Source organism: Lates calcarifer, linkage group LG13 (assembly GCF_001640805.2).
Source record: "Lates calcarifer isolate ASB-BC8 linkage group LG13, TLL_Latcal_v3, whole genome shotgun sequence".
NCBI lineage: Eukaryota > Metazoa > Chordata > Actinopteri > Centropomidae > Lates > Lates calcarifer.
In genome coordinates this window covers 15,791,312-15,818,182 of record NC_066845.1, presented here as the reverse complement: position 1 = coordinate 15,818,182, position 26,871 = coordinate 15,791,312, and the positions used below count along the sequence as shown (strand labels likewise).

Sequence of the window (26,871 nt, the reverse complement as noted above, 5' to 3'; positions counted from 1 at the left end):
CAAGAAGAGAGGCGCAAGGTGGGGCATCAGTCCACGTTCTTCACTTGATGGGATTTATTCTCATCGGAGATATATATTAACTGATTAAATCATCACTTTAATGACATTATTGTTATTATTATTATTAGCAGCAGTAGTAGTAGTATGAGTTGTTGATTTCACAAACATGCCACATTGCGTAATGTGGGTTTGACCCGTCTACAATGGGAGAACGTGTCGGGGCTCCGCGGCCTCCGAGAGGAGATGAGAGAAGAGGAGGGGGAGCAAAAGATGTCTTAGAGGGAAGGAGGGTGTGTGTGTGTGTGTGTGTGGATGGGGGGGTGGGAGGTGGGGTCGTCCTGGGAGGGAACCAGGGGTGTGGAGGGCCGGAGTTTAAAAAGGCAGGCACTCACTCTCACACACAGTCTGTCTTCTCCTGCGTTTCCAACACCAGCAGCAGCTCAGCAGAACCAGCAGCTCCTGTAATTCACTGGTTTTTGCTTTGATTCACCGCAGAAGCCTTGGAACTGTACAGGACTCTACCTTTTCTTCTTCTTTTTTTTCTAAAAAAATCTAAGGAATTTTTTTTGCAGCATGGAGACCACCACTGGGGAATATGTTGATAACTATGAGTATTATGATGACAATGAGACTGCCTGTGACTTCTCAGAGTGGGAGCCCTCTTACTCCCTCATCCCGGTTCTCTACATGCTCATCTTCATCCTGGGCCTGTCAGGGAACGGCGTGGTCATCTTCACTGTCTGGAGATCCAAATCTAAGCGTCGGGCTGCAGATGTCTACATAGGAAACCTGGCTCTTGCAGACCTCACCTTTGTTGTAACCCTACCTCTCTGGGCTGTGTACACGGCGCTGGGCTACCACTGGCCCTTTGGCGTGGCTCTGTGCAAGATCAGCAGCTACGTGGTCCTGGTCAACATGTACGCCAGCGTTTTCTGCCTCACCTGCCTGAGCTTTGATCGCTACCTGGCCATCGTGCACTCCCTGTCCAGCAGCAGGCTGCGCTCACGGGGCACCATGCTGGCGTCCTTGGGTGCTATCTGGCTGCTGTCCGGCCTGCTGGCTGTTCCCACGCTGCTCTTCCGCACCACCGTGAACGACCAGAACAGCAACCGGACCACGTGTGCCATGGACTTCAGCCTGGTGACCATGAACCAGAGGCATGAGTACCTCTGGATCGCGGGACTCAGCTTGTCCTCCTCCGCCTTGGGTTTCCTTCTACCCTTCTTGGCCATGACCATCTTCTACTGCTTCATCGGCTGCACCGTCACACGTCACTTCAACAACCTGCGCAAGGAGGACCAGAAGAAGAAGAGGCTGCTGAAGATCATCACCACCCTGGTGGTGGTTTTTGCCATCTGCTGGACTCCCTTCCATGTGCTGAAGAGCATGGACGCCCTCTCCTACCTGAACCTGGCTCCGAGCTCCTGTGGCTTCCTGCGCTTCCTGCTGCTGGCTCACCCCTACGCCACCTGCTTGGCCTACGTCAACAGCTGCCTCAACCCGTTCCTGTACGCCTTCTTTGACCTGCGCTTTCGTTCCCAGTGCCTGTGCCTGCTCAACCTGAAGAAGGCCATGCACGGCCAGATGAGCTCCATGTCGTCCACGCTCAGCGCCCAGACTCAGAAGTCAGAGATTCAGTCTCTGGCCACGAAGGTGTAGAAGAGGGTAAAAGAAAAGGTGGAGCGGTGCCGCAGGACGGTCCCAGCCGCCACCACTGGAACACTTGTAAAAAATACAGACTTTACGTGTCCATTGTTCAAAGCTGGTAAGATGAGATGATGAACTTTGAACTGTCACTGCTCACGGTCATGAAATCCTTTCAATGTTCCTCCTGTTCTACAGCGAGAGGCATCGACGCTCTGTTTGTTGTGCGGATTCGGGAAGCCAGAGCCAGCTGGCTGAGCTCCTCAGCTGCTTTGTTCCTCAAATTCTCAGAGAAAAAAAAATCTATTTTTTTGTTTGTTTTGTCCTGCTCTGCAAAAGTTGTCATTTATATCACGAAAGGGGGCAGAATTCTGATTTTAAAAACACATGCTGGTTTTTGGAAATTGTGAATCGATTTGCATGATAAATCTGTTTACACTGGATGAAAACATAAAGCTGTACAGTATTTTCATACCATAGCATTTTCTTTTGTTGTTGTTGTTGCTCAGATCTATTGCTGTTTTGTTTTAGAAGCACTTGTATAAAAAAAATGTGTGAGCAGGGAAATCAAACAGAGCAGTGTCCTCTTACAAAGATTGTTGTTTGTGAAGGTAGAAGTCTGGGCTGCAGGGGAGGGGAGGGGGTCGTAACAGGAGAAAAGGTGTTGCAGCTTAATTATATAGTTTGCGGAGAGGAGACGGGGGCAGACAGGCAGATGGCAGTTGACAAATGTTGGGGAACAGGAACGGGGTGGGGCGGTGGTTGGAGGGGGGGTTTCACAGTGTAGTCACGGCACTAAAGAGGGACAAAGGAACTTTATAAATGTTCCAATTTGATGTATATGTTTTATTTTTTTGACATCACTGTAACTAACTACTGTATTAAAGATGTGTTCTATGAACTAGACCTCTTTCATTGAGAGTGTGTGTTATACTTTTTGCCTTGAAAATGTGTTTTTAAAGGTGCAGAAGAGAAAGTAAAAACAATGCCAAAAGTAAATATTTGCACAAAAAACCTTGTAGTTTCACCATCATCAGTTTCATTCTGTAATTTCAGTGGGAAGTATCTCCAGTGGGTCAAAGCTTTCCTATGAATACCTTGCATTTAGTTTACACCTTCAGACTAATAAATCTCTAATCTCTATTGATTCACAGCCAGCATCCAGACTGTAACTGGATTATGCAAAGCACCGGCCATCCTGAGAGTGTGTATTCGATACTCAGCTGTGACTTCTATCAGCTGTGGTGCTTTAACTATTTGATGACAAAGTCCTGTGGGTTACAATCAAAGGTTTTTGAATTTGAAACAAGGAGGTTCCATCCAAGTATTCTCAGTGACGTGCTTTTAGTTAAACAAGGGAGTTAAGTCCATTTTAAAGTACCTGCAATTCATGTGAAACAATGTTATTCACTGTCACAAAAAGACCCATCTATCCACAGGAGGTAAAGCCAACCAAACCCCACGTTCCCTGAATAATAGGGTCATTACCAATGAGTGACTCTTCTGAAGGATCCTTTGAGTTGACAGTAATGAGCTCTGTTGGACATAATCACCGTTTAGAGATGGCGGTGGTGGCGGCGGCAGTGGGGGTGGGGTGCGGGGGGGGACTCTAATCCTGGCAGAAGCCGGGCCTACCGAACAAGTCAATATTTGTCCCCGCTGACAAGAGATTGCAGTTAGAGCGGTTGCTGGGGTGCGGGGAGGGGGGGGGTGATGCTGGGCAGGGGAGGGCATCTGACTGCAGATGCTCCAACGCACTGAGCAGAAGGTTTCACTAGAAGAGAAGTAAAAGAGAAACTGGGGATGAGGTGAGGAAGTTGGGGAAAATCGAGACCTTCTGTTAGGAAAATGACCCCAAAGGTCATCTGTGCAAGCAGCCTATTATGACCCATAGTTTTATTATCAGGCGACCTCTAGTGGTGACCTTTTAGAATTCTGACAGGAGCAAAGGAGGAAGTTGGATGATGAAGAATATGAAGATTCGGAGGAGGCTGGGGTATCTGTCCTTCACACACGAGACCACCATTTGTTTCACATGTGAAACCAATAGTCAGCTCTGTTTCTTTTATCCATGACTGTTCCACAACCTTAACTGTATGTTAATTGATATTACCATGATGATTATGGTCTTCGAGGCTGGGCACAGGCGACCTATATGGTGTTGTAGTTTGGAAAACTTATTGGGAAAAAAAAAAATCACAGCTATAGGAGTTCGTCCTGCATCACATCTTAAAGTAACAACATGTGTGAAAAGACAAGAATGTGAAGCCGCATGATTCATCTTGCGTTTGTGTGTGAGGGATCATATGTTACTTATTGTCCATCCTGGCAAAATGCAGCAGGTTTGACAGCGGAGAAGCGTAAAGAAGATCAGAGGATGGACATTGTGATGAATGTGAAAGGCTTCCACACACACAAATAGAAATGGGATCACTTAAACATACAGTTATTTTTCATATGGTTCAGTCAGATGCCAGTTGGAAGGATTTATAAGTACAGTTTGAACCTGTAACACAGACTTTTACTGTCATTTAACACTATAGGATCATAACAGAGGAATTTATCTGGTTCATCTTCACACTAAACAGTTGATATACGTTTGACAGTGGGAACAGGGTGGAGTCAATCATGCATGCTGGCCTGGCCAGACTTGTTGTTGTTATTGAGATGAGCTGGGCTGACAGCTTGTCTGATGCTGTTAGCCAGCAAGTCCACTTTGGGATAACTCATCCAGAATACCAGCTGAGCAAAGCACCAGGGGTCCACAAGGGGCACAGCCAACTCAAAAACAACAGTTGTGTAGGCCTCTAAATGCACATAAATGTTGCCTGTGCTCGTGTGTGGCCTGTGTGACCTGTTTGTGTGTATGGATGTTTGGGTGTGGGCTTTACAGTGCACCCACAGTATTCTTAGAGGGAGGTCAACCATGGTAATCCACTGGCCCCCTTAAAATTTTCCTTATCAGGAGAGTGGAGCGTGAACTTTCTCATTAACATAGTGGTTTTAGTATCTCTATTTAGTATCTATACCAATGGCTGCCACGTCTTTTTTTGTTATTGTCAGATAATCCCATGAAAACACCAACACCTAGCTACCTAACTGTCTCCCGCTCTTAACTCCAAACCCAGTTGTTCCACCTTAAGACGGACATCTTTGAAAACAGGTGAGAAATTAATTACATTTTTCAAATGGGAAAAGTTTTTCCTAAAACAGCTGAGCACCATAGTTCTCATCAAATGTTACTCAAAAGAATGTATATGTTAGGGACTATTTTCAGCTGCGAATTGATACATACACACATAGGTGAGCATTTACAACTGCAAGACACTATGTGGGATTATGTTGAAATAATCTACCCAAGCCCATTTTTATCACAATGAAAAAACATGTCCGCCAGTGCAACAGTGAGACTTACTCACATGTTTTTAATGGTTGGACAACAATGGAGCTCCATGTTGCAGAGGAAGGAGATCTATCAGGCTTTGGCTCGTCATTAGGATCAATTCATTGTTGGTTTTGGTCTTACTGCCGGTAATAAGAACAATATAAAATATCACCAGACTCCTCTGTAAACACATTAAAGCAGGCCACACAGGTGCCTGCTCCTGAGTGTGGGTGTCAGTGTGAGCTGCCACACCCAAATGGGACTTCTGAACCAAAACGCAACTGCTCGCCTCTCCTCAGATCTCCCTGCTGTTCAATCCCACCCAAGCAGCAACAAATGCACTTTATAGTGAGTGTGTGTGTGTGTGTGTGTGTGTGTGTGTGTGTGTGTTCATATGCACATGTAAACAGAGATCTGACGCATTCCACGGCCTGTCAACGCTAACCCTACTTTCTCTATAGCATTCGTCCACCTGTTGCCCAACCTTAACATGCACACACACAAACTCTCTCTCTCTCTCTCTCTCTCTCTCTCTCTCTCTCTCTCTCTCTCTCTCTCACACACACACACACACACACACACACAGAATCAGCTCCCCATTCCAATAATCATTCCAAAAACAAACAGCATTAGCTCAGGGAAACATATCACAAAAGATGCAGTTAGGGAAAGTATCTCTCCATACAATCCATCCATTAGTTGATTTAACACGGAGTGGGTGGGGGGATTACTTTGTTTTTCCCCCAAACATACAGGATCCTTTTGATAAGATCAAAAGGACCTTTAGGTGTCCCTCTCCCTGCCTGACTGTCTGCCTTTACCTGTGAATATTGAGCACAAAGGGTCTACCATACCAGAGCCCCCACAGAAATCAGGAGAGAGTATTTGGTGGAGGGGGTGAGGGTGTTGAAGTGTGGCCTGCATTTGTTCCCATGTGTGAGAGTGTGTGTGTTAGGAAGGTGAGGAGGAGTGTGTGTGGTAATGTTTGTGTTCTTCTCTTCCTCTCCCTTTTTCTGGAAATATCAGTTATTTCTCAATCAGCATGTTATTCTAAGCTGTGGGAGTTTTATATGAATACAATATTTTCCACCAAGGTTTGAACAGTTTTGGTTGTTTAATTTTAGAGAAAGTTATATTTTGATACATGTTGTTTTTTCCTCTCTCTCTTTACTTTTCTCAGTGGTTTGAAGTGGGCGGGGCTCAGCTGGAAAAAGATGATGTCATGTACATCACCACCAACCAGAGTTTGTCACTCAGCTCTGATCAAACCAGTTAACCTTAGACTTAGACTTAGACTAGACTTTATTGATCCCTTGGGATGACTCCCTCAGGGAAATTAAGTTTCCAGCAGCTTATATGGACAGAAAAGCAGCACACACAGGACAGTTTGCAAGCAACAACAGCAACTGCTTGCAAACAGGTATAGAGAATAGAATAAAGAAATAAACAATAAACAGTAAACTCTTAATAGGATAAAAAAAAACTGTAAACTCTTAACCAAATATACAAAATATATAAATAGAATAAAATAAGAATAAAATAAGAATGAGATAGGATAAATAAATATGGAGAACTGTATATGGCAGAGATAGGATAAATAAATATGGAGAACTGTATATGGCAACTGTACTGTATAACCTGTACTGTATAACCCCAGTGGCTAACTGAATTTATGAGTGTTACACTCTTAATAAATACACCAAAGCTGTCTTCCCCCCTCCCCCCCCAGTTTTTATGTTACAAAGAAATTCTAGATTTCAAATCAAGTTTTCAAAAGCAAAACAACATGTCTATTAATTATTAAATTATTTTTTAATATTTATCAAACTTTTTTAATTGAAGTTCAATGAATAGTCTGGCATTTTGGGAAATAGTTTCATCCACTCTCTTGTCAAGAGTTAGACATGAGAATTGATACCATTCTCAAATCTGTCGCTCCAAAATAAAACTTACTAGCAGTGGTCAAGTTATCTTAGCATAAAGACTAGAAGCAGGGGGAAACACCCCTCTCCAAATGTAACATAATTTCCTGAGCTGAACTTCTAATGCCCAAAAATTAATGTGCAGTGTCAAACTACTGCTTTAAATAAAAGATATGATTAAAAGTTGCCTGTGTAACCCAGATTAACTACAAACCCTAAGTTTACAGAAGTTCCACTTATTATTATTGCCATGTACCTTCTTAATCCTGTTAATGTGTGTGTGTGTGTGTGTGTGTGTGTGTGTGGCTAATGGAGGATAAATCTGTTATTCGCAGGATTGTGAGCTTTTTTGTTTAATGAGGAGCATCAGACTGATAATTTTTAAATGCCAGTTGTATTTTACACACACTTTATGGATCAGTATATTGCTAGCTTTGATCCCTCACAAACCCTGGAATGAAACATGAGGAGGAAAAATGAACATACATTCAGTGAACAGGTGGAATTTGGTATCAGGAGCCTTATTTTTTAAGCCCCATTCATGCTCACTGAGGGATTGACAGCTTTGTGATGAGAAACTGTCCAGAGGATTAAGGCTTACACTGTACTGTTAATAACATAAAGTGTCTGAGTCAGAGTATGAACCCTGCACCAGTCTAGACAGCAGAGCCCCTGATCCATCAAAACAAGTCGGTCCAACCTAACACAGAAACCTGGAAAGTAGTAGTTTCCCTCTGTAAAAACTGACACCCCCTCACACTGATGCCATACTTGTTTACAGGGTACCCACCTTAAAAATGCTGATTTTCTTTGTTCCTGTCTTTTCTGTAATGTAACCCCTCCCCAGAGTGTGAGATCCATTCAAATAAAAACCCATTTCCTACATTGTACTAAACTGTTAGCCTCAACAAAAACTAACACGTTGCAAAGCTGTCAGTTTCAACAGCTGCTCAAATAATCTCTTAGCTGATCAGTAGAAAATGAATCAGCAGCTGTTTTGATATCAATCATTTTAGTCATGCTTTTACTGTAAAATGCCTGGCTTCTCTAGTTCCAGCCTCTCAAATGTGGACATTTGCTGGTTTTCTATGTTGTTTGTTTTTTTTGGGTGTCGTAAAATTTTTACTATTTTACGACATCTCACAGACCAAACGATTAATCCAAGAGAACTGTCACATTGATTGAGAATAATAAGTAACTGTTGTTTTTTTTATAACTAATGTGAATAAAAGATATTGAATGAAGTTGAGTAACATCCTGTTTGTCCTGTGAACTTTTTGCAGTCTTTTCTTCTGGAAAACAAGCTAAAGGCCACCCAGTGCATTAACAACCTCCTTTACCTTCACATCGTTTTCCCTTTGCAGATAGTGATGATGGAGCCTTGGAAACTGAGCCAAATTGCCATGAATTTTATCAATACGGTCTCACAAATAATGGGGTATTATATGTCTAATCATGCCTCGCAAAAGTGGCCACTTTGAGTGCCCAATACACGCCACAGTCTCCCTCCTCAACTTCTTCCCCACATGCTGGTTGTAAATTGCTACCACGTCTGCTCCCAAATCACTACTGAAATCAGTTTGTTTAGTGTAACCTGGAAGTGGCCTCTCTCTGTAATTGTCCAGACCTTGAGAACAATGGAGTAGAAAAATACATCATTTACATGAGATCAGTGTTTTCATGGTGACGTTGTTATCTTTTGGCACATTTGAAGGGGTGATTAGGAAATCAGGGCTTTCAAATGGATCCGCACCCCCCCCCCCTCCCTGTCATTGTTATTCACTGTTGCTCAGGGTCGTGTCCACTCCACCCATTACAGCACTAACTGGGTCTGATTGAGGGTGAGAGGATTTTAGTCAGCTGAGAAAATACTGTATGTAAGAGGATATACCTTGTACTGTAAAGGCTGAGGTTAAACCTCTAACATATGTCGCACATATGTGGAAATCTATCTATCTATCTATCTATCTATCTATCTATCTATCTATCTATCTATCTATCTATCTATGCTCTATCTTGCTGCATAGTAATGAGCCCTGCTGCTGGTGGATATCGTTAGGCGAGAGATGCTGCTTCCGAGGACAGCGTGGCTTGGCCAGACCTGAATGTGCTGGGCTCTCGTCCCCTCCGGATATGGTCGCTCAGGGCTCATCATCCCTTAGACACAAAGATCCTCTTCACATCCTTCTCTATCCCGTCCATTGTGGAGGGCCCGCCTCGAGGCACTCGGCTCCTGTGCCTGCCTCAGGACTAAATGCATCTCCTGTCACTGGCCGGTCCCAGTGCCAGTTCAGCTGCTGGAAGCACTCAGGTGCTCAGGTCTCGGCTAATAAACGTCAGAGGTAAACGACAGGGTTCAGATCACCTTACTTGCATGAATTATACCTACACCACAGGGAGTGTGATCCCTCATAAAGGGGGAGGAAACAGGATTAGGACATAAATATGGTGGTATGTCAGTTTTGAAATGTTGCCTGTGTGTATTTTACCCCTGTTTGACCCTCATTAAAAGATAGAAAATTATATCATATAATGTTTTTGCAGGGGTTTTCTTTAGGAGGTCATATTGATGTAAAAACTGAGTAAATGGGTTTTGTCCCATTTGGAAGCCCTCCTTCATCACTGCCTTGTTTACATTCACTTAGTTACACATCTTCTTTCCTGGGAGCTGATCAGCACAGAGCAGTCCTCTGCTGTTTGGCCACTGGGGAGCAGCAGCAGTCTGTAGACTGCTGGTCTCTGACTTCACACTGGTGACTTCATGGGTCTGGTAGTCTACAGTGCACAATCACCAATTTGATTTTTTGTCGATGGGAAGAACCTTCCCAGTCACAGGGTCAGCTTTGTATTGGATAACTACAACACCAACAGTGTATGTAAATATGTGCATTCATATTTACTTTAAAGACAAGCGCTGCACAGGACAACAATAATGTTCCTCCACTGCAGCTACAAGTTGGGGGGATTCTTGTGAGCCCATATAAGTGAACTGCTGCCACCTGTTGGTCTTTTTGCAGAAATACCAAAACTGTACAACTGTCAGCAGTGTACCAAGTTTTCATTTGATGATGGTTGAAGGATAGGTTCACATTTTTCAAGACATGCCCACGTGTTAAAAGGGTCACTGTGGTTGTTCCTCCTGTCCATACCAGTGGATGTCAGTGTAAGTGATGGGAGACAAAATCCACAAATGTTTACCTGGAGCTAATATGAGGCTTCAGCTCTGTGAGGTAGACATGCTTGTTTTAGCAGCAGAGGGATGTTGACAGAAAGAGGGAGATGTGCTCCTAAAAAACATTGTTAAATCAAAATATATTCTTGTAACCTTGTATCTGTAAAACATGTCCCTGTAAAAGCCTGGTTACTTTTAAATGTGACTTTTATATCTTAAAGTCTGGATTTTATATCAAGTTACTGTCCTGGTTGAGGCCTGGGGAGTACTGACCCACCCACCCCAGCTGAACATGTCTGAATCATCAGTAATCACTTTTGACCAGGTGCAATGATTATATACTGAGTCCCAATTACCATTTTTGTTTTGAGAAGATGTACACTATCACAAATAAATCACATTGTCACAATCATTTCATGCGAAGTGGTATAAAATATTTTATTCCGACCTTATGGGCAACAGTATAATACCACAAAAATACACTGAAGTGAATGTGAAGTCTCTTTTCAGTCTCTCTCAAGATGCTTTATTATTTTTACAATCGTAAATACAGTTTTCAAACTTACATAGCAGTGTAGCAGGTACAGTCATGATCATGGGTAAAAAGCAATAACAGATGTTCTTATTATATGTAACAATGTTAATGTGTGTGCATAAATGATCAAGATTTCCTTTGTTTCACAAGTTGAGTCAGTTTCCTGTTTTAGCGTTGGCCTTGACAGGCTTTTTGCGCTGATGCAGTGGAGGGCAAGTTGGTGGGAGGGGCTTGCGGCTCTGGTAGGGCCTGTTTCCTGGTATGGAGACCATTGGATCTCTGGGCAGAAGTTGAGAGCACCTTCCCTTTGAGGTCAGAGTTTCTGATTTAGCACGTGGACCAATGATGACGGGAGCGCATGTTTTAGGGATGATGGTGGTCATGGTCCGAGTCAGGACTCTCCCTCTTCTGGACGCCAGTGAAGGAGTCTGTTGCAGAATATCAGATCGCCAGCTCTGCATCTTACACTCCAGGTCTTTCAGAGCCTTGTCAGTGTAGGCCTGCATTTCTTTACGCACCTGAGAAATCTGCTCCTCAAACTCATCCCTTAAGGCTTTTTTATTAGCCTCAAGCTTTTCCTCAAAAACTGCACACAGCACCTCCTCTTTTAGATCCATTTCATCTTTGCTCTCATCTGTTGCCACCTCTGCCTCTCTCTTCTCTTCACCGTTGACAGTTTTGCCCTCAGGTTCACCGTCCACCTGTGCCAACTCTATCTCTCTGTCTCTGACTATTTGCACCAGCTCCATTATCCTGCTCTTTGGAGCCTTCGCATCCACCTGTGATCTGATCTGTTTACGCACCTGTTGAAGAACAGACTGCATCTTCACTTGTGTCTCCTTCTCTGTAGTGGCGCTGTCCTCTGAACAGTCACCATCCAGACTGAGCTGCTCTTCCACTGTAGCAGCACCGGTGCCCTGGTGCTGTTGCTCACCGTTCACCAGTATCTGCGGGTTTGTTTCGGAGGATAATTCACTCATTTTTTTTTCTTGTCTCGACAGCTGCACCTTCAACTGAGCTACTACAATTATGTGAGGAGTGCTGGTGTGGGAAGGACCTAATTGACTGAGGTGTCTGTCCTTAGAGATGCTGAACACCATGGGATTTAGGTGCACAGTCTAGTGTAATGCAGTGTGATGTAAACAGTGCAACAGCAAAGAAAGTTAAGCCAGTTAAATCATCAAATCTATCAACACTCACCATTTCCAAATTGATGACACATTAAAAGCTTAGAATAAGAGCTGTGTAAGTGTATCTCTCTCCAGTGGCACTAAAACTACAACAAACTACACCTCCCATATCACACTATTAAATTATCAAACAGCTGTAGTTATGAGAAGCATCTGTAATTATTTAATCCAGTATGTTATGTTCCTCTGTCTGCATGTGTGTCTGTGTGTGTGTGTGTGTGTGTGTGTGTGTGTGTGTGTGTGTGTGTGTGTGTGTGTGTGTGTGGCTGCATCCCGTGACAACAGCGATTCTCCTGGTAACAGCATGAAAAACATCCAGATCTTCAGGGACAGTCACAGTGGGATCGCTGAGGGGTGGGCTCGCAATTCTCATTAGTGTTTAGTGAGCAGTTACTGGAATGCAGAGCTGTAACACACAGCTAATAAGTCTGTGACACTACACTGAGGCTGTTCATCAACATGTTTGACTAAGCTTCCATAAAGGTACTGATAGACCTCGAGCCAATCAATGTCTTACCTAAAGCTGCAACTAAACAACCACACAACAAAGACAAAAGACACCACATAGAGTAAACAGCAAGCTAATCTATAACAACCAAGTTGGTATAAAACAGCGATGCTTTAACATGACTGAGGGAAAATAGGCTTGTATAAGCAAAAGGAGCCATTATTGAACAAAGATGAATGCTGACCAGAGTGACCTAAATGCCCCCATACTCAGATATTTGGTCTCAGGTTCATCTTTTATTCTTAAAGAACTTCAGAGGGCAACTGACCAATAGTTCTGCTTTTAAAGTTATAAAAGTCCCTCATTGCATGTCACTGCCTGGTCAGGCAGTTCCGACATTTCACACTATTTCTCATTCTTTACACAAGCCACCAACTATTATTTTTATTTTTTTAACATTTGCATAATTAATGATGGGACATACTGTAGCTGATGATAGGTTTGTTGTAAGAGAAGCAAAATTATACCAAACATGATAAAGGTAAATGTCATAACGATCTAATTATTACAATCAAATCAGTCAGAATAATCCTAAAATAATGACTTGGATTTGTTGCAGGATTATTTTAAGGTAAAGACAGTTTTATTGCCTGGTGTCGAGACTAAGGGAAAAGAATGTGTTTTCCTGCCAGGATTGTGGTTCAGGAGCAGTTTACATTACACAGTTGCGGAAATTATAAATTCACTAATTTGTTTGAACTAAACTAAAGGGGAGAAACTGTAATTAACTATACATGCACTATGATTCTGAAGTATTTTGAGACATAAGACAAAGATATGTCCCAAATTAAATAGTTGTAATGTAATTAGAGCATATTGGCACCAGCTACACCCTTTTAATCCCTGCTATAGTCTCCTCAAAATGAGAGTACTTACTAATCTTGTTGTTTGATTTTTTCCTTATGATGTTTGTTCGGCTGAATCACATTTTCACAGTATTACAGGATGAGTTTGCTTTTTCCCCTCAAGAATAGTCTTTTTAAGTGGAGTAAACACAATTAAAGAATACAAAAGAAACATCTTGAGGGGGACTGATGGGCTGGAGGCATTTCAAGGCGCTCAAGGGTTCTCTCAGCTCAACACCACTGAGCCAATGAGAGTCCTGCATTAGTGAGCCTCCTCTCGCCACTAAACGCTAACATATGGGCTTTCTTCTTCTTCTTCTTCTAGGAAAATCCAGCTGTAATTCTAAACCTTTTTGGACAAACGGTTTTCAGTGTCTCTGCAGAAAAAAAGTTTTAACTTATTCATTCATTCATTTATGTATCCACATGCAAAATCTGATCATGATGCATTATGAAGCAATGAAGAAAAATAACTCAGTTACAACAGTTTTTTTTTTTTTAATTTGCAAAAATAAAATCTACCCCAAGTCTCTAGACAGATATATTTCTTGACGTGACATTTATTGGAAGCATTGCAGTCAGTAACATCAACCCGACAGTGAATTTAGTGGGGATTGGACCTGTGGTATGTTGACATGTTTTCCCAAGTAATCATTGTATAACAGCAAAAGTGCACCAAGCATCAGTGCTCTCTCCTCCTCCTCCACCTCCTCTTCCTCCTCCAATACCTCCTCCTCACCGGTGGGCGTTGAAACTTCCCTCTCGGTATTTAAATTCAGAACTTCTTTGTAGCTTTCATTCTGACAGTCAGGTCAGGTCACCGGACACAAGATGGTAAGTCTCCAGTTACTTATTTCTATCATTACCTTCATTATTAGCAATCACAGACACCTTTAATTTATATAGAAATAATATTTGTTGGTGTATTTCAACATGGCTATTCTTTTTCTTTGTAATATGATGTCTTAATGACGTGCTTTTGTATTATAGACGACGTACACAGACAAAGGAGAAAAGGTAGGTAACCTGACAATATATGCCATACTGAACGTGTTGAGTTCTGCTACAGCAATCAGGCAGACTGACAGTGAGTATAAAATTTCTGCACTAAACAAGGCTTTTAATGCTATTTAACTCAGCACCTGTTACAGTTAATTTTGCTCTCTCTCATTAGAGATTTATTTATTAATCATTTCCTCTTGTCTTTAGCATGAGAAGGGCAGGTTCCTCTGCTTCGATCACTTAACATTCTGGGTTGGAAATGCAAAACAGGTAAGTTAGAAAATATCTGCTCGCTGTCCATTTTTTTGGGCAAATAATTTTTTTTTTTTTTTTCTGATCAACTTCTCTCACAGTTTGAAGAAGTAGACTATGCATTCAGCAAGACTATTGGTTCCCCAGAGGGGTGGAGGGGACAAAGCATGTAAAAACCCCTGACCACATACTCCTTATCCCACTCCCAAACTTTCATAACTCCAACTGAGTCAAAGCTCGCAAATCACCAGGAGATGGCGCTACCAGACAGTTTAAAGCCACACCTCTTGCAATCATGCTCGATTTTAGCTTCACTTGGAAGTGAAGCATCTTAATGATTTTCTGGTGAGTAAAAATGATTGTCTTCAACAGGCTGCATCGTATTACTGTAACAAACTGGGCTTTGAGCCTTTGGCTTACCAGGGTTTGGAGACAGGCAGCCGTGAAGTGGTGTCCCATGTGGTCAAACAAGGAAAGGTAAAGAACCTTCAGTGTTTTAAGCCTCAAAACACATATCACCCCAGCAGGAAAGTCAGGCACAGGATACAAAAACAAGCAACACTGCTCTGTGTAGGCAGAACTGTGTGTTTGAATGTCATTGATCAGTCAGTGTATGGATACATATGATCCAAACTATGGGACTGTACTGCAAAGTAAATGATTCATGCCAATAGGATTTGCTTTTAATGTGCTAATGTTTTGAATTTGTATTTGACAGATCATTTATGTGTTCGCATCTGCCCTCAATCCTGGAAACAAAGGTACAGCACTGATCAAGAGCTGGGTTCACAATATGGTCATTGCTGAAGTATTTGCATTTTTCCAAAAATATCACAAGACACAGTTTTAAGCCAATATCTTAAAAAGAATGAGATGCGCCTTGGGCACATCATCAGTGATCAGTTTATCCCTCACTATCTTGTTTAGCCCTTCTGTTATTCTACAAATGACCTTTTGTTCTTGAAGGTTGTGGTCTCTGATACTCAGTTTAGGCAATTAGTGGTTACTATTAAAACATGTTCTCTTATGTCTCACACACAATTTTTTAATATCTTAAATAGCCTGCTACAAGAACACTGAGCAACACTGACAACACTGAACAACTGAACCATAAATGTCAGTAAAAACAGCCCAAGGAGCCCCAGGAGTAAATATTTAAAACATTTCCTGACAAATACTGAAAGGCTTTGGTAAAATCAAATAAACTCCAAACAATGTGTTTTGCATGAAGCTTGCAAAGGACATTGAAAACAAATGTAAAGTGCCTTTGTTTGGCTTTTTCCCAGAGATGGGAGATCATTTGGTCAAGCATGGGGATGGAGTGAAGGACATCGCATTTACAGTGGAGGACTGTGACCTCCTTGTGCAAGTAATAGTTTGGAGGTTATATTAAATTCCTGCTAATGAACACTATTAGATGAGTGCTTTTGCTTTCAATGCAGTAACATTGTCTCTACACACAGAAAGCACGTGAGCGAGGTGCAGTTATCATAAAGGAGCCTCACACTCTGGAGGACAAGTATGGTAAAGTCAGGCTGGCTGTGCTTCAAACGGTAAGAGAAGTGTGAATCCTTTGAATTAACACTGAATATTTTTTAGCATAGCACATTAAGAAATGAGTTGAAAATGTCCATAAGAAATTCCAGATCTGTAGACCTGCCTTTCTTTGCTGCAGTACGGTGACACCACACACACATTTGTGGAGAGGACGGGCTACAGTGGGTTGTTTCTGCCAGGATTTCATCCCCCTCTGTTCAAGGATCCCTTTTTAGCCAAACTGTGAGTAAACACAAGTTATTCTATTGTTGCTACACTTGTAAGATGCATGTTTCTGTCTGAATGATAACTAATGGTTCTGTATTCATCCTTTCAAACAGACCGAGTGGGAAACTGGACTTCATTGATCACGTTGTGGGAAACCAACCGGACAAAGAGATGGTTCCAGTGGTGGAATGGTAATGGACTTACAGGGAGTCTAGCACATGTGAAAGCAACAGACCTGCTGTTCATGCCTCTGCATTGTGATGTGTTCCACGAGAGCAAAAGTCATGGGGGTGGATAGAAGGAGGAGTCAAAGACGTCTGATTTTTACATTTGTTGGCATGACTCAGGGACTAGCATGACTTTGCGTTTTCTTAAGTGAGTCTCCAGTGGTGCTCCACATCTGGATCTTGTTTTTACCCCATCATATAGGCACGAAAAGGCGGGGTAAGGCAGTTCTCTAAATGAGCAAGCTCATTGGTTACTTCTGGAAAGAGGGGTGTAACATAGGCTGGTGGTTTTAAGATGTGAGGAACCTCATAACTCTAAATGTCACTTACTGATGCTGAGCAGGCTGAAATTCCCAATTCTCTAATTTAAATAGTGCGATTCCGTAGTGGGATGAATTCCAGACACCAGAGTAAAGCAGAAACACAAAGCATTTAAAATTATTTAGCACATGGTGCATTTACACGTGTGTTGAACCCACCATATGATGTCTGTCTGATATCTGTGGCCGTGTATCTCTGGCTCATGATCACACAGGTACCAAAAGAACCTTCTCTTTCATCGCTTCTGGTCAGTGGATGACAAGCAGCTTCAGACAGAGTTCAGTGCCCTGCGCTCCATTGTAGTGGCAAACCACGAGGAAACTGTGAAGATGCCCATCAATGAGCCTGCCATGGGAAAGAGAAAATCTCAAATCCAGGCACGTTCTGTGCACTTTAACAAATACATGGACAGATAAGTGGACTTTATTTGAGCAATAATGGTTAAATAATCAGGAATCCTTTCCTTATGTTTTCACCTACAGGAGTATGTGGAGTACTATGGAGGGCCAGGAGTGCAGCATATAGCCATGAACACATCAGATATCATCACTGCAGTAAGTCCATGAAACACTGGCTTTGTATGTGGATGCATCCCAGATGCAGCAATAATAATGCTCTGATGAATCCCTTCCTTGCAGGTTCGTAACCTGAAGGAGCGTGGGATGGAGTTCATGTCTGTGCCGGACACCTACTACGACCAGCTGAGGGAGAAGCTGAAACTCTCCAAGGTCAAAATCACAGAGGACCTCAACGTCCTGCAGGTCAGAATTATGGCCATATTTTAACCAACGTGGAGAACTAATGCTGTGTGCAACAGGTTCATTTACTCTTCAATCACTGTGAGTTTAGAGAGAAATATCCATGGTTAATGTAATTAGTTTACAATCAATTGTTCATCAACCTCATGGAGAAACTCCCTCCAACACACAAACATTATGTGACCCTACTCATACACAGGAGCTGAAAGTCTTGGTGGACTACGATGACAACGGCTATTTGCTTCAAATCTTCACCAAGCCAGTTCAGGATCGCCCCACTGTGTTCTTGGAGGTCATTCAGAGACACAACCACCAAGTGAGGGCACCACTGGACAGATGAACTCTTTTTCTCCATGCCTTAATATGAAAACATCTGTTGTAGGTAAAGGATATCAGTAACTTAAACATATAATTTGTCCACAGGGCTTTGGTGCAGGAAACTTCAAATCTCTTTTTGAAGCCATTGAAGCCGACCAGCACGCCAGAGGAAATCTGACCATCCTGACACCAAACGGAGTTTCAGAGAACATGTGAACCCAGTGTTAAGTTCATGTTATACTTCAGAAAAGTCTCAATAACTATCAGTTTACTATGAGAAGACACTGTCTGTTGAGGGTCCTGTTTACTTCTTAGTGTTATACTGATAATATGCTACATAGATGCTCTGATATTGTCAGATATACAACAAGAATGTTTATTGATGATGTTACTTGATGTTTTTGTGACTTGCATGTTTTATTAGAATTAAGTGTTTGTTTTGAGTTACTTCATTAGTGAGAAAAGTACATCACAACTAAACATTCATAATGCAATGCTTTCTTATTATAAAATATTAACAACAACCATTATTATTGATATAAGCTTGACTCAAGCAAAACACCATTTAAGCTCTCATAAATGAAAACAATTAACTATACATTTGTGAAATCATTTGGACAATGAGGTCAACAGACATTTCATTGTAACAGAGGCCTTTAGCATGATATTTAGAGTGCCCATTCTTCCCACTCAGTTATTGACTATACAGTTTTGAACAGTATTAAAATGGCTTTTGACACATATCCAGTGTCTGCGTTTGTATTGTGCGGTACCTCAGGCAACTTTTGCTCATGACATAATCAGGACACTTCATTAGAGATTAGTTCAAGGAGCCCCGGCAGCTATCTGCTCCGCACAAACAAGGAATCTTTGTTTCTTCAATGGGAAATTTGTAGTCGTATGTGATCTCCTCATTGATGCTTATTGGCTGTCGGGAGTATATCACTATCTTCTTCTGAGACTCCACAGTGATGATCTTAGCGTAGCAGTTAGGCTGCAACACACAAAAACACAAGTGCAAACTTATTAAACAGATCTCATTTTGCATTTTGAATCCTATTAAAGAATTGTTGATCTTATTCAGAATCTCTTTAATCTCCAGCCACCGGCCTAGCAGCTCTTACTCACATTGCAGCTGTGGTTGATAAACCTGGCTAAGTTCCCACATTTAGTGGCATCAATTATGGTATCCTGATCAACTCGGAACAAATAGCTGCTTCCAATCCCTTCCTCCTCGTATCTCTGCTCCCTCATGTCAGCGATGACCTAGGAAAATGGAAAACAGGTGACGCCTATTCATAACAGCGCTGTTTATCTCTCGCAGTCTACTCACACTCCTGGAAATTACCCAGAACAACCAGAGGGTCCCAGTAGGCCTCTGGGCCAGTTCACAGAAATAGTCAGGGGGAAAGTGGTTTATTTGAAAGCTCATCTCCAGTGTTTGCTAAGGGAGATGTCTACAGTATGGATTTGTTTCTGAGTCTTGTCATTAGTTTTCCTTTGTCTCACCTGTCTGATGATTTGACCCACATACTCAATCACCATCTCGTCTGCTGCTATAGGCTCCATGGCAAACAGCCCCCACTCGTGGATGTGACTCCGGCTGAAACAAATCCTCTTCTTTCGAAACTGATATGAGGAAATACAGAGAGTTTTGTATCAAAATGATGCAAATACTAATGAAACTATCTGAATGGCTAGATACCACCAGGGCTCGGAGAAAATGTACATGTATATTTGTGATTTAGTTAAATTGAGCCTAGTTATTGTTTCTCATACAATTGCTCTCATTATTCTTTGTTGTCCATATAAGCATATGGGGAAGTGCAGTTATAAAACAAAGTTACACACAAAGAAGTAGCTGAGATATATCCAGTTCATATTTAACAGACCGGGATTTAAAAAAACAATAAAAGACTGAACAGTTCAGATAAATCCAGCGTGTGGTTTAAGAATATTGACATGCGACAACATATTTATGTCATATATATATAATCTAACCTTAGAGTAGTATAGTAATCTTACTAACAGTAATGGTTTACTTACCTTCAGTTGGTTGAACTTGACCAGGTCACTATCACAACTGAAAGACGAAAGCAGGCGGCGCTGTTCAGACCTGAAGTCAGATCCAGCACGCAGCAGTGAGGTCGGCTGCTGAGCTGGGATGGACATTCCCTGCAGAAATATATATTGACATGTAACAATGAATGGAGTAAACTAGGCATTCAGATCATCACAGTTTCCCCTCTTTAATACCTGACTACTTGTAGATGGAAGGTCAGTGGTCAGCTTTGTGTGGTTGAGGTATTTAATTTTGTCCTTCCTGCTGATTTTATAGAAACCTTCACTGCGAGCCGAGCCGGTCCTGTGCTTTGGCTGCCAGGACTTGTGTTCCTCACTCCTCTCGGTGTGAACTTTAGTCAGTGAGCAACAGTTAAAGATATGATCAACTGTACCATGTGTCAATCAAATATGGTTTTCAAGAAGACTGCAACAGTACTGTACGCCCCCCCCCTCCCAAAAAAAAAAAAAATATATATATGTAGCTCATAAAATTAATCTCAGTAATTTGTGCATGGTACAGTACAACCTATAAGATAATCATACCTATGTATACATTATCAGTTACTTAGTTCACTTAGTGTAACCTCACTTTCATTTCACATTAGTTTAATTTGATCATGAAACTCTGTTGTGAAGGATATGAGGGTGAGGTATCCAGAGGGTGTCACTGAGCCACCCACAGCCATTATCCTGCTCTTGCAGCCTTTCATATGTGCACTTGAGCAGCCTTGCATCCTCTTCATCCAGACCCTCCTTCCAAACACTATGAAGGATTCTCCTCTCCACACACAGTGGACGCCACCTGTGAGGGTGACTGTGGAAGGAAAGTGAACCTTTGATTCTTTTAAGTGATCTCTGCCGATGATGGGTCCTCCATCTCCTCTTTAGCCTCTTCCACCTTTTTCGCCTAAATAAGGATTTTTCTTCATCCAAAAGGCCAGGCATATTCTCCAGTCCCTGCAAGGGTTTTGTTCTCATGGATGAACCGATCCACACGCCTCTCCCATCAACAGAGTCAGATGAAGATTCAGAAAGGCTGCATGGGGAGGACACTGTGGTGGGGGAGCCTCTGAGAGAATCGTCACACAAGAGGGGCAGTGATGTGGCCACCCTGTGTGTTTTCCTCCTAAGGACTACTGCTCTTCGGGGGAGGATAATGTCTCTTCCAGGAGTTTTTGGGGCTGTTATATATGGATTGCTGGATAGAGATGGAATAGGTGGTGGGCTGCTAAGAGTGGTACTGCCCTCTGACATCTCTCTGCCAGGTGTTGCCGGAGCTCTCACAGAGCTGTACTGAGCCCATCCATTTCTCTCCTCTCTACCAGGAGTTTTAGGTATCTCCTGGTACAATGAGGCAGAGGGAGCTAGAACTATCTCACTGCTTACCGGAGAGAGAGACAGGACTTCACTGGCTTCATACAAGTCCTCACTTTCCAGGTCAGCCACTATCCCCCTGCCTGGTGTTTGTGGTCGTTCCACCTCCTCCACAACAGGAGATGTTGGTTTGCTTTTAATCAGAAGGTCAGGGTCACTGTCCACCAAGCAGCCAGTAGGAGTGGGAGGCCTCAGGTTTTCTATGGTTTCGAGAGACTCCAACGGCCATTCAGGGCTCTCCATCTCCACCTCAAGCTCTGGTTCCACTGCTACACAGATGCACAACAAAAGATTATTATATAATCATATTTACATCATTCATTCATTATTATCTAATCTATAGAATGTAAATGCTAGATATTCAGGAATTTCATGTACATCAAACAGTATATGCTTTAATAGTTATTTTATCCACATTAGGTGCCAGAAATAGGAAAATCACAGGAAACTTTTTGAAACTTTATGAAAATAATCTTTGACATGAAACATTATTTGAAATGTCCTTGTGCAGTAAACTAATTAAATCTACAGCATGCTGGACAAATAACCTGGACGTCCTAGAGGTGATGGAGGATGTAGGTCCTGGGGTTCGCTGGTCTGGAGCTCCATCAGGGCATCCAAGTCACAGGCATCTTGCTGATAGGGCGTGTACTGGTTTGACTCTCTTTCTTCCCTATGAAACGGATCTGACCAGTCCTGCAGGCACAGATCCAGCTGAGCGCCAGGGGTTCGCGGGGCTGCGTGGTTAAGCGGGGGCTCGAGCTCCATTGACTCTTCATCTGACGATATCACTATGCACTCATCACTCCTGTCGTCCTCCTCATCCTCCTCCATGTCCTCATCTTCAGGACTGAGGTTAGAGCAGGATGAGTCCTCAAAGCTCTCTGAGGAGAACGAGTCAGAGGAGTCAAAGTCTAACGAGTACTCGCTTCCCCCTGTGGAGCTGCTCTCTGAAAAAGTCTCTGTAATTGAAAACAGAAACATATTACTCGTAGTTATGTGATTCTTCATCAGCTTTCAGTGTTGCAATTATATGACCTTGTGACCTACCGCCATCTAAGCTCTGCACTCCATCACTTGTGTGGGAGATGACAGCTAAGTCATCCTCCATCTGTTTTTGTGCCACTTTGTTTTCTTCCTCAGGATGATTACTGTCTTCATCATCATCATGATCTCTGTCACACTAAACAGGGAACCAGTTATATGATATATGATGAAATTTCAGAATCAACTATTTTCAACTTCTCTAAAACCACCACAAACAATTATGAGCTGCTTATGGAAATACATGTAACACAACTTCATCAACATGAAAACAAAGTTTTCAATTAAAAAACTTGAAATCTTAATACCAGGTTGTGAGCAGAACTGTCATCTAGCACAAAAGCCTCTGGTTTATCAGGTATCATTTCTTCATCTTGAATTGGGTTACCGGCTTCTTTCCTTTCAAAGTCATCATCATCATCACTGTCAAGCGCATGTGGTCTTGCATGTCTGCGTTTAGGTCTCTCAGATGCAGAGCTCAATATGTCATCCACCTGTTTCACATCTACAGCCACGTGGAAAGAGAGCAACACAGCTGATCAAGCTACAGTCTGAAGTAGACAGGTGAAGATGGTAATATGTAGTAAATGGGTTAGGTGCACTTGTTACCAGAATTTTCATGTGTAGAAGATGACACATTTTCTGTCTCTTTTGATGTAGCAGGATCATCGGCTCTTTTCCTTTTTACCTGCATAACAATTTGTTATTTTACATTACATCACATTTTGCATCACTCAGACAATACATGCTGGTATGTTTCATAGACCAGTAAGCAGAACAGTTTACCTTAAAGGATGGCAGTGGAGGTTTTTTGCCCTGGCCAGTGAGGGAATGTATTTGTTTGTTCATCTCCTCCACACTTCCCAGTCCACTTTTCAAAGGGGAAACTTGCGTCTTACAAAATAAACAACAACAATAAGAAACTAACTGACTCCAAAATTTTAGTACAATTAAAACTGGCAAAGGACACAGCAAAAAAAAACAAACCTCTAATTCATGTAATTTCATTGACCACTGTAAAGAACTTACCTTTGTTTTCTTCTCTTGACAGTCCCACCAGTCTTCAAATGCCTTGAAAGCGACCCCTTCAATCATTCTACGTGTAATGTCCTTCTTAATGATTGACTTCATTTCATCCATGAGAACTTCTAAAACTTTTTCTACTGTGACCTTATGAGGGTTCTCCCGCACAAGCCGGTAGTCTGGTGGTGGCACAAAGGGGTTAAACCTTGGAAAAGGAAGACCAGGCCAGGGCGGTCGGGGGAACAGTAAAGGTGCGCTGCCATGTCTTGGAGGATTCCCCTTATCCAAACAGCCTGCAGGCCGCATGGGTAAGGGGTACCTGTGCACAGGAGGTGGAACAGAAGGCGGCACCATCAAAGGTGGAGGAGGTCCCAGAAAAGCTGGTGGGGGAGGAATAGAAGGAGGTGGTGGAAGAGGAGGGGGAGGAATGGGGATGGGGATGTGATGGCCCGGAGGTGGGATCCAACCTGGAGGTGGGATGGGGATGGTGCCATTTGGCAGGCGAGGTGGGACAGGTGGAATAGATGGGGGAAATGGAGGAATGGGGAAAGGGAGAGGGGTGACTGGTGGCTGGGAGCATCCAGCTGTAATCACAGGAGGAGCTGTGGGGGCAAGGTGTTGAGAAGAAAATGATGTAAGCTGAGGAAGCGAGGTGTCTTTTGTTGGAGTCAGAGCTCCAGATTGTCTGTTATCCGACTGCTCCTCATCCTCATGTGCTGCATGATGGTCCTGAGTACAATGACAAAAAACTCTCAGTGGCTGATTTGTAACACAATAGAAATACTAGACAGACAAAATAACTACTACTTTTAATATCATCATGATGTAAATAGAGATCTAAAAGAATTACCTTTGGACAGGATAATGACTGGAACCTCTCTACATCTCTTTCATTGTTTATGTGAGCCCCGATTTCAAAATGTGTGAAATCAGATGGAGAGGGAGACTGGGAGTTTCTTGTAAGAAATGAAACAGCTTGAGTAGTTTCATCCTCTTCGTTTTCAGTGACAGATGTTTGACTGACAAGCTCCAAGTCATTGTAGGGGCGCTGGTGGTTTGTTGCAAAGGGCCCACAGGATGTCAGAGTGCAAGTAAGCGAGTCATCTGGGAGAGGGATGTTATGATCTGGGCAAGGTGAAGTTGGGCTGTCCTGAGAGTACACAACAGCATCCAAAGTCTGTCTATCAAAGTATGAGGCGTTAGTGCTCTGGCTGTTTATCAGCAAACTTTCAATGCGGGAGTCCAAACTCTCTACCTCTGTCTGGGGGCTGTGTACAGGAGATGGAGATAATTCCGTTATACATGCATGGTCATCAGGTGGGGAGGAGGCTGCTGTCTCCTGGTCAGCTGTGAAATTAATGCTCAAGATGCTAAAAGACTTGCAGTTCAGAGATAAAGTCTTGGAGGTATCTGTGACCACGTCTCTGGACTCTTGACAGGGGGAATCAAGGTTAAAGGAAGGTTCTGTGTTATTCTGAGTAAAGGACTGTGCACTGTGACCCCACGGTGCAAGCTGCTGGCTGCTAGTTTGTATTTGAGTACAGAGGGTGTGTGGAGGCTGTAGTTGGCAGTGCTTCAAAATCAAGTTGACATCGGAGACTTCACTGAATCCCCGGTGATACCTTGCAGGTTTGCGACGGCAGAGTTCTCGTCTTAAAGGTTTGAGAACACTGTAGGTGGAGGGCTCTCCCTGGAGGATCGGAGTTGCCTGAAGACTGGAGTAGCAAGAGTCCTGGGAGAGAGGAGTTGCAGACAAGCAAGGGGTACGAGGGGTTCCCTGAGAACGCGGAGTAAGCCCAAAGCTGCAAGGTGTATCCTGCCAAATACTGGAGTAGGCTGTGTCCAGAGAGAGGGGTGTGGCAATGCTGGTGGGGCTAGAGACACTCCCCTGTCGCTGTGTGTCTGCATTGTCCTATACAACATACATAACACAAAGAAAACAAGAAAACAACGGAGACCTTTAAAAATGTGTTCATTTAAAAGCTGCTAAATAAATATTGAATAAAAGATAACAAGATAACAAGCATCTTTAAATATTTACCAGCAAACTGTCGACTAAGCTTTGAAGAGCTTGCTCACTGCTACCCACTGGCAATGTCCAAGGAGTGTAAAGGCCACGTAAGAGGAGCTGGAGATATCGCGCCCTGTTTTCACCTGATGAGGGTTGCAAATTACAATTAATTGACAAAGCCAACGAGATTAAAAATCACACTTGTATAACACAATTGTATATACACTCTCTGTATAAAAATGCAAGGTATTCCTAAAATCGGCATTACCTTTCGGATCAATTTCCACATGAATAATATTTCCCATCACAGACGTCTGATGGAGGTGCTGAACAGCGTCTCTTGCAGACCGCACTGTGTCAAAGACAGCCTTTGCGATCCCTAAATGCTTCTTGTTTTTAGGATTGTAAAATATTTCCACTTCTTCAATATTGCCATATTTTTTGCACATACTAATCAGGAAGGCCTCCCTGACATTGTCATTCAACCTGGAAAATGTCACTTCTTTGGGAGGAACAGGTCCAATATACCATTCATCAACCTCAAAGGACAAAGGTAGACAATAACAACAATCATTATTATGATCATATATAGTAGCAGTAATAGAGTTATTATCATTATGTTGACGATAGGAATTACCTTAAATTTAGGCACCAAAAGATCAGTTTTATTGCTTTTGCTCCATAGGCGGCAGATGCGAGGATCTCTGACAGTATCCAAAGGAAACAAACCTAAGTCCTCAACCTGTTGAGGTAAACAATACCCATCATTATAATTGCAAAAATATATACCTGTTTGGCGCAATATTATGGCGGGAAAATATATTTAAAAGCTATTATCTATAAAGGAGAGACAGTAAAAAGATATTTAAAAAATGCTTACGGGTATGTTAAAGTGTTGTCCATCATAACGGTACACTTTGTACAGTCCTTTTGTCAAAGCGGGGTCAATAATCAACTTGCAATTTCTCCAGTGCTGAGGCGGTGTCTCTCTCTCAGTAGTTTGTTTTTCGCTTTCCATTACATTCGTCAAAACCTGGAAATATAACAAATAACATCACCGTATGCCGTCACTTTCTAGCAAGGTTAAGCTGTTTAGCTAGCTCACATTAGTCCTTCACTGCAGGTTAACACGCCCCAACAGGTGATGGAGAGCATCACCTGTAACGTTATTCCTCTCTTCAAAGAGAACAGGTTGTAAAATGAAACATACCCGAGTGCTCCACACTATTTACTTAAATCTAACAAAACATTTTTACTTCGCTTACCGGTACCAAAGTTTTATCCTTTGATGGAACAACATTGTGGAAAAGCTGTTGTGATTTTCGGTGCCGTCGCCCAGGTCGGATGACAAATCCATCCGCCAACAGACAGGGGAGAATTACAGATCCTTTGCCGAGGCGGAAGAGTACCAACAGTTAGAGGAAGGTGAGTTAAGGTTACAGGTGAGAAATTTCTATGCACCTTCATGAGTTTTTGTTCGCAGTTATAAGTATAACTGTTGATTGAAAATCA

At 42.5% G+C, this 26,871-nt stretch overlaps 3 protein-coding genes across 3 annotated transcripts; 2 read left to right on the top strand and 1 right to left on the bottom strand.

Moving 5' to 3' along the window:
* The first annotated feature begins 380 nt into the window (after positions 1-380).
* Positions 381-2,550, top strand: aplnra (apelin receptor a). Its single transcript, XM_018669765.2, has one exon. The coding sequence runs from the start codon at positions 574-576 to the stop codon at positions 1,657-1,659; it is 1,086 nt and encodes a 361-aa protein (XP_018525281.1). The 5' UTR covers positions 381-573; the 3' UTR covers positions 1,660-2,550.
* An 11,409-nt stretch (positions 2,551-13,959) lies between these two features.
* On the top strand, positions 13,960-18,586 carry hpdb (4-hydroxyphenylpyruvate dioxygenase b). The gene is made up of 14 exons (XM_018669743.1): positions 13,960-14,035; positions 14,192-14,218; positions 14,411-14,473; positions 14,828-14,932; positions 15,174-15,216; positions 15,742-15,824; positions 15,919-16,008; positions 16,131-16,234; positions 16,333-16,410; positions 16,982-17,144; positions 17,250-17,321; positions 17,406-17,528; positions 17,725-17,841; positions 17,949-18,586. Exons 1-14 carry the CDS (start codon positions 14,033-14,035, stop codon positions 18,057-18,059), a joined length of 1,182 nt encoding a protein of 393 aa, XP_018525259.1. The 5' UTR covers positions 13,960-14,032; the 3' UTR covers positions 18,060-18,586.
* Positions 18,587-18,646: 60 nt separating this feature from the next.
* LOC108878029 (histone-lysine N-methyltransferase SETD1B-like) lies at positions 18,647-26,377 on the bottom strand. The gene is made up of 14 exons (XM_051075162.1): positions 26,240-26,377; positions 25,997-26,095; positions 25,628-25,898; positions 25,390-25,502; positions 24,373-25,260; positions 23,355-24,077; positions 22,332-22,464; positions 21,830-22,243; positions 20,549-21,550; positions 20,100-20,266; positions 19,890-20,018; positions 19,353-19,472; positions 18,972-19,109; positions 18,647-18,837 (listed from the first exon to the last, which is right to left on the bottom strand). Exons 1-14 carry the CDS (start codon positions 26,375-26,377, stop codon positions 18,664-18,666), a joined length of 4,509 nt encoding a protein of 1,502 aa, XP_050931119.1. The 3' UTR covers positions 18,647-18,663.
* Positions 26,378-26,871: the final 494 nt, after the last annotated feature.

Excerpts from the sequence above, each read along its gene's own strand:
- aplnra (XM_018669765.2), top strand. The coding sequence starts at position 574 with ATGGAGACCACCACTGGGGAATATGTTGATAACTATGAGTATTATGAT.
- hpdb (XM_018669743.1), top strand. Across the intron at positions 15,217-15,741 it reads CCTCAATCCTGGAAACAAAG|AGATGGGAGATCATTTGGTC; the intron begins GTACAGCACTGA and ends GCTTTTTCCCAG. Across the intron at positions 16,009-16,130 it reads GGCTGGCTGTGCTTCAAACG|TACGGTGACACCACACACAC; the intron begins GTAAGAGAAGTG and ends TCTTTGCTGCAG.
- LOC108878029 (XM_051075162.1), bottom strand. The coding sequence starts at position 26,377 with ATGGAAAGCGAAAAACAAACTACTGAGAGAGAGACACCGCCTCAGCAC. Across the intron at positions 25,503-25,627 it reads TGTGGAAATTGATCCGAAAG|GTGAAAACAGGGCGCGATAT; the intron begins GTAATGCCGATT and ends AACCCTCATCAG. Across the intron at positions 19,110-19,352 it reads TGGGTCAAATCATCAGACAG|GTCATCGCTGACATGAGGGA; the intron begins GTGAGACAAAGG and ends CCATTTTCCTAG.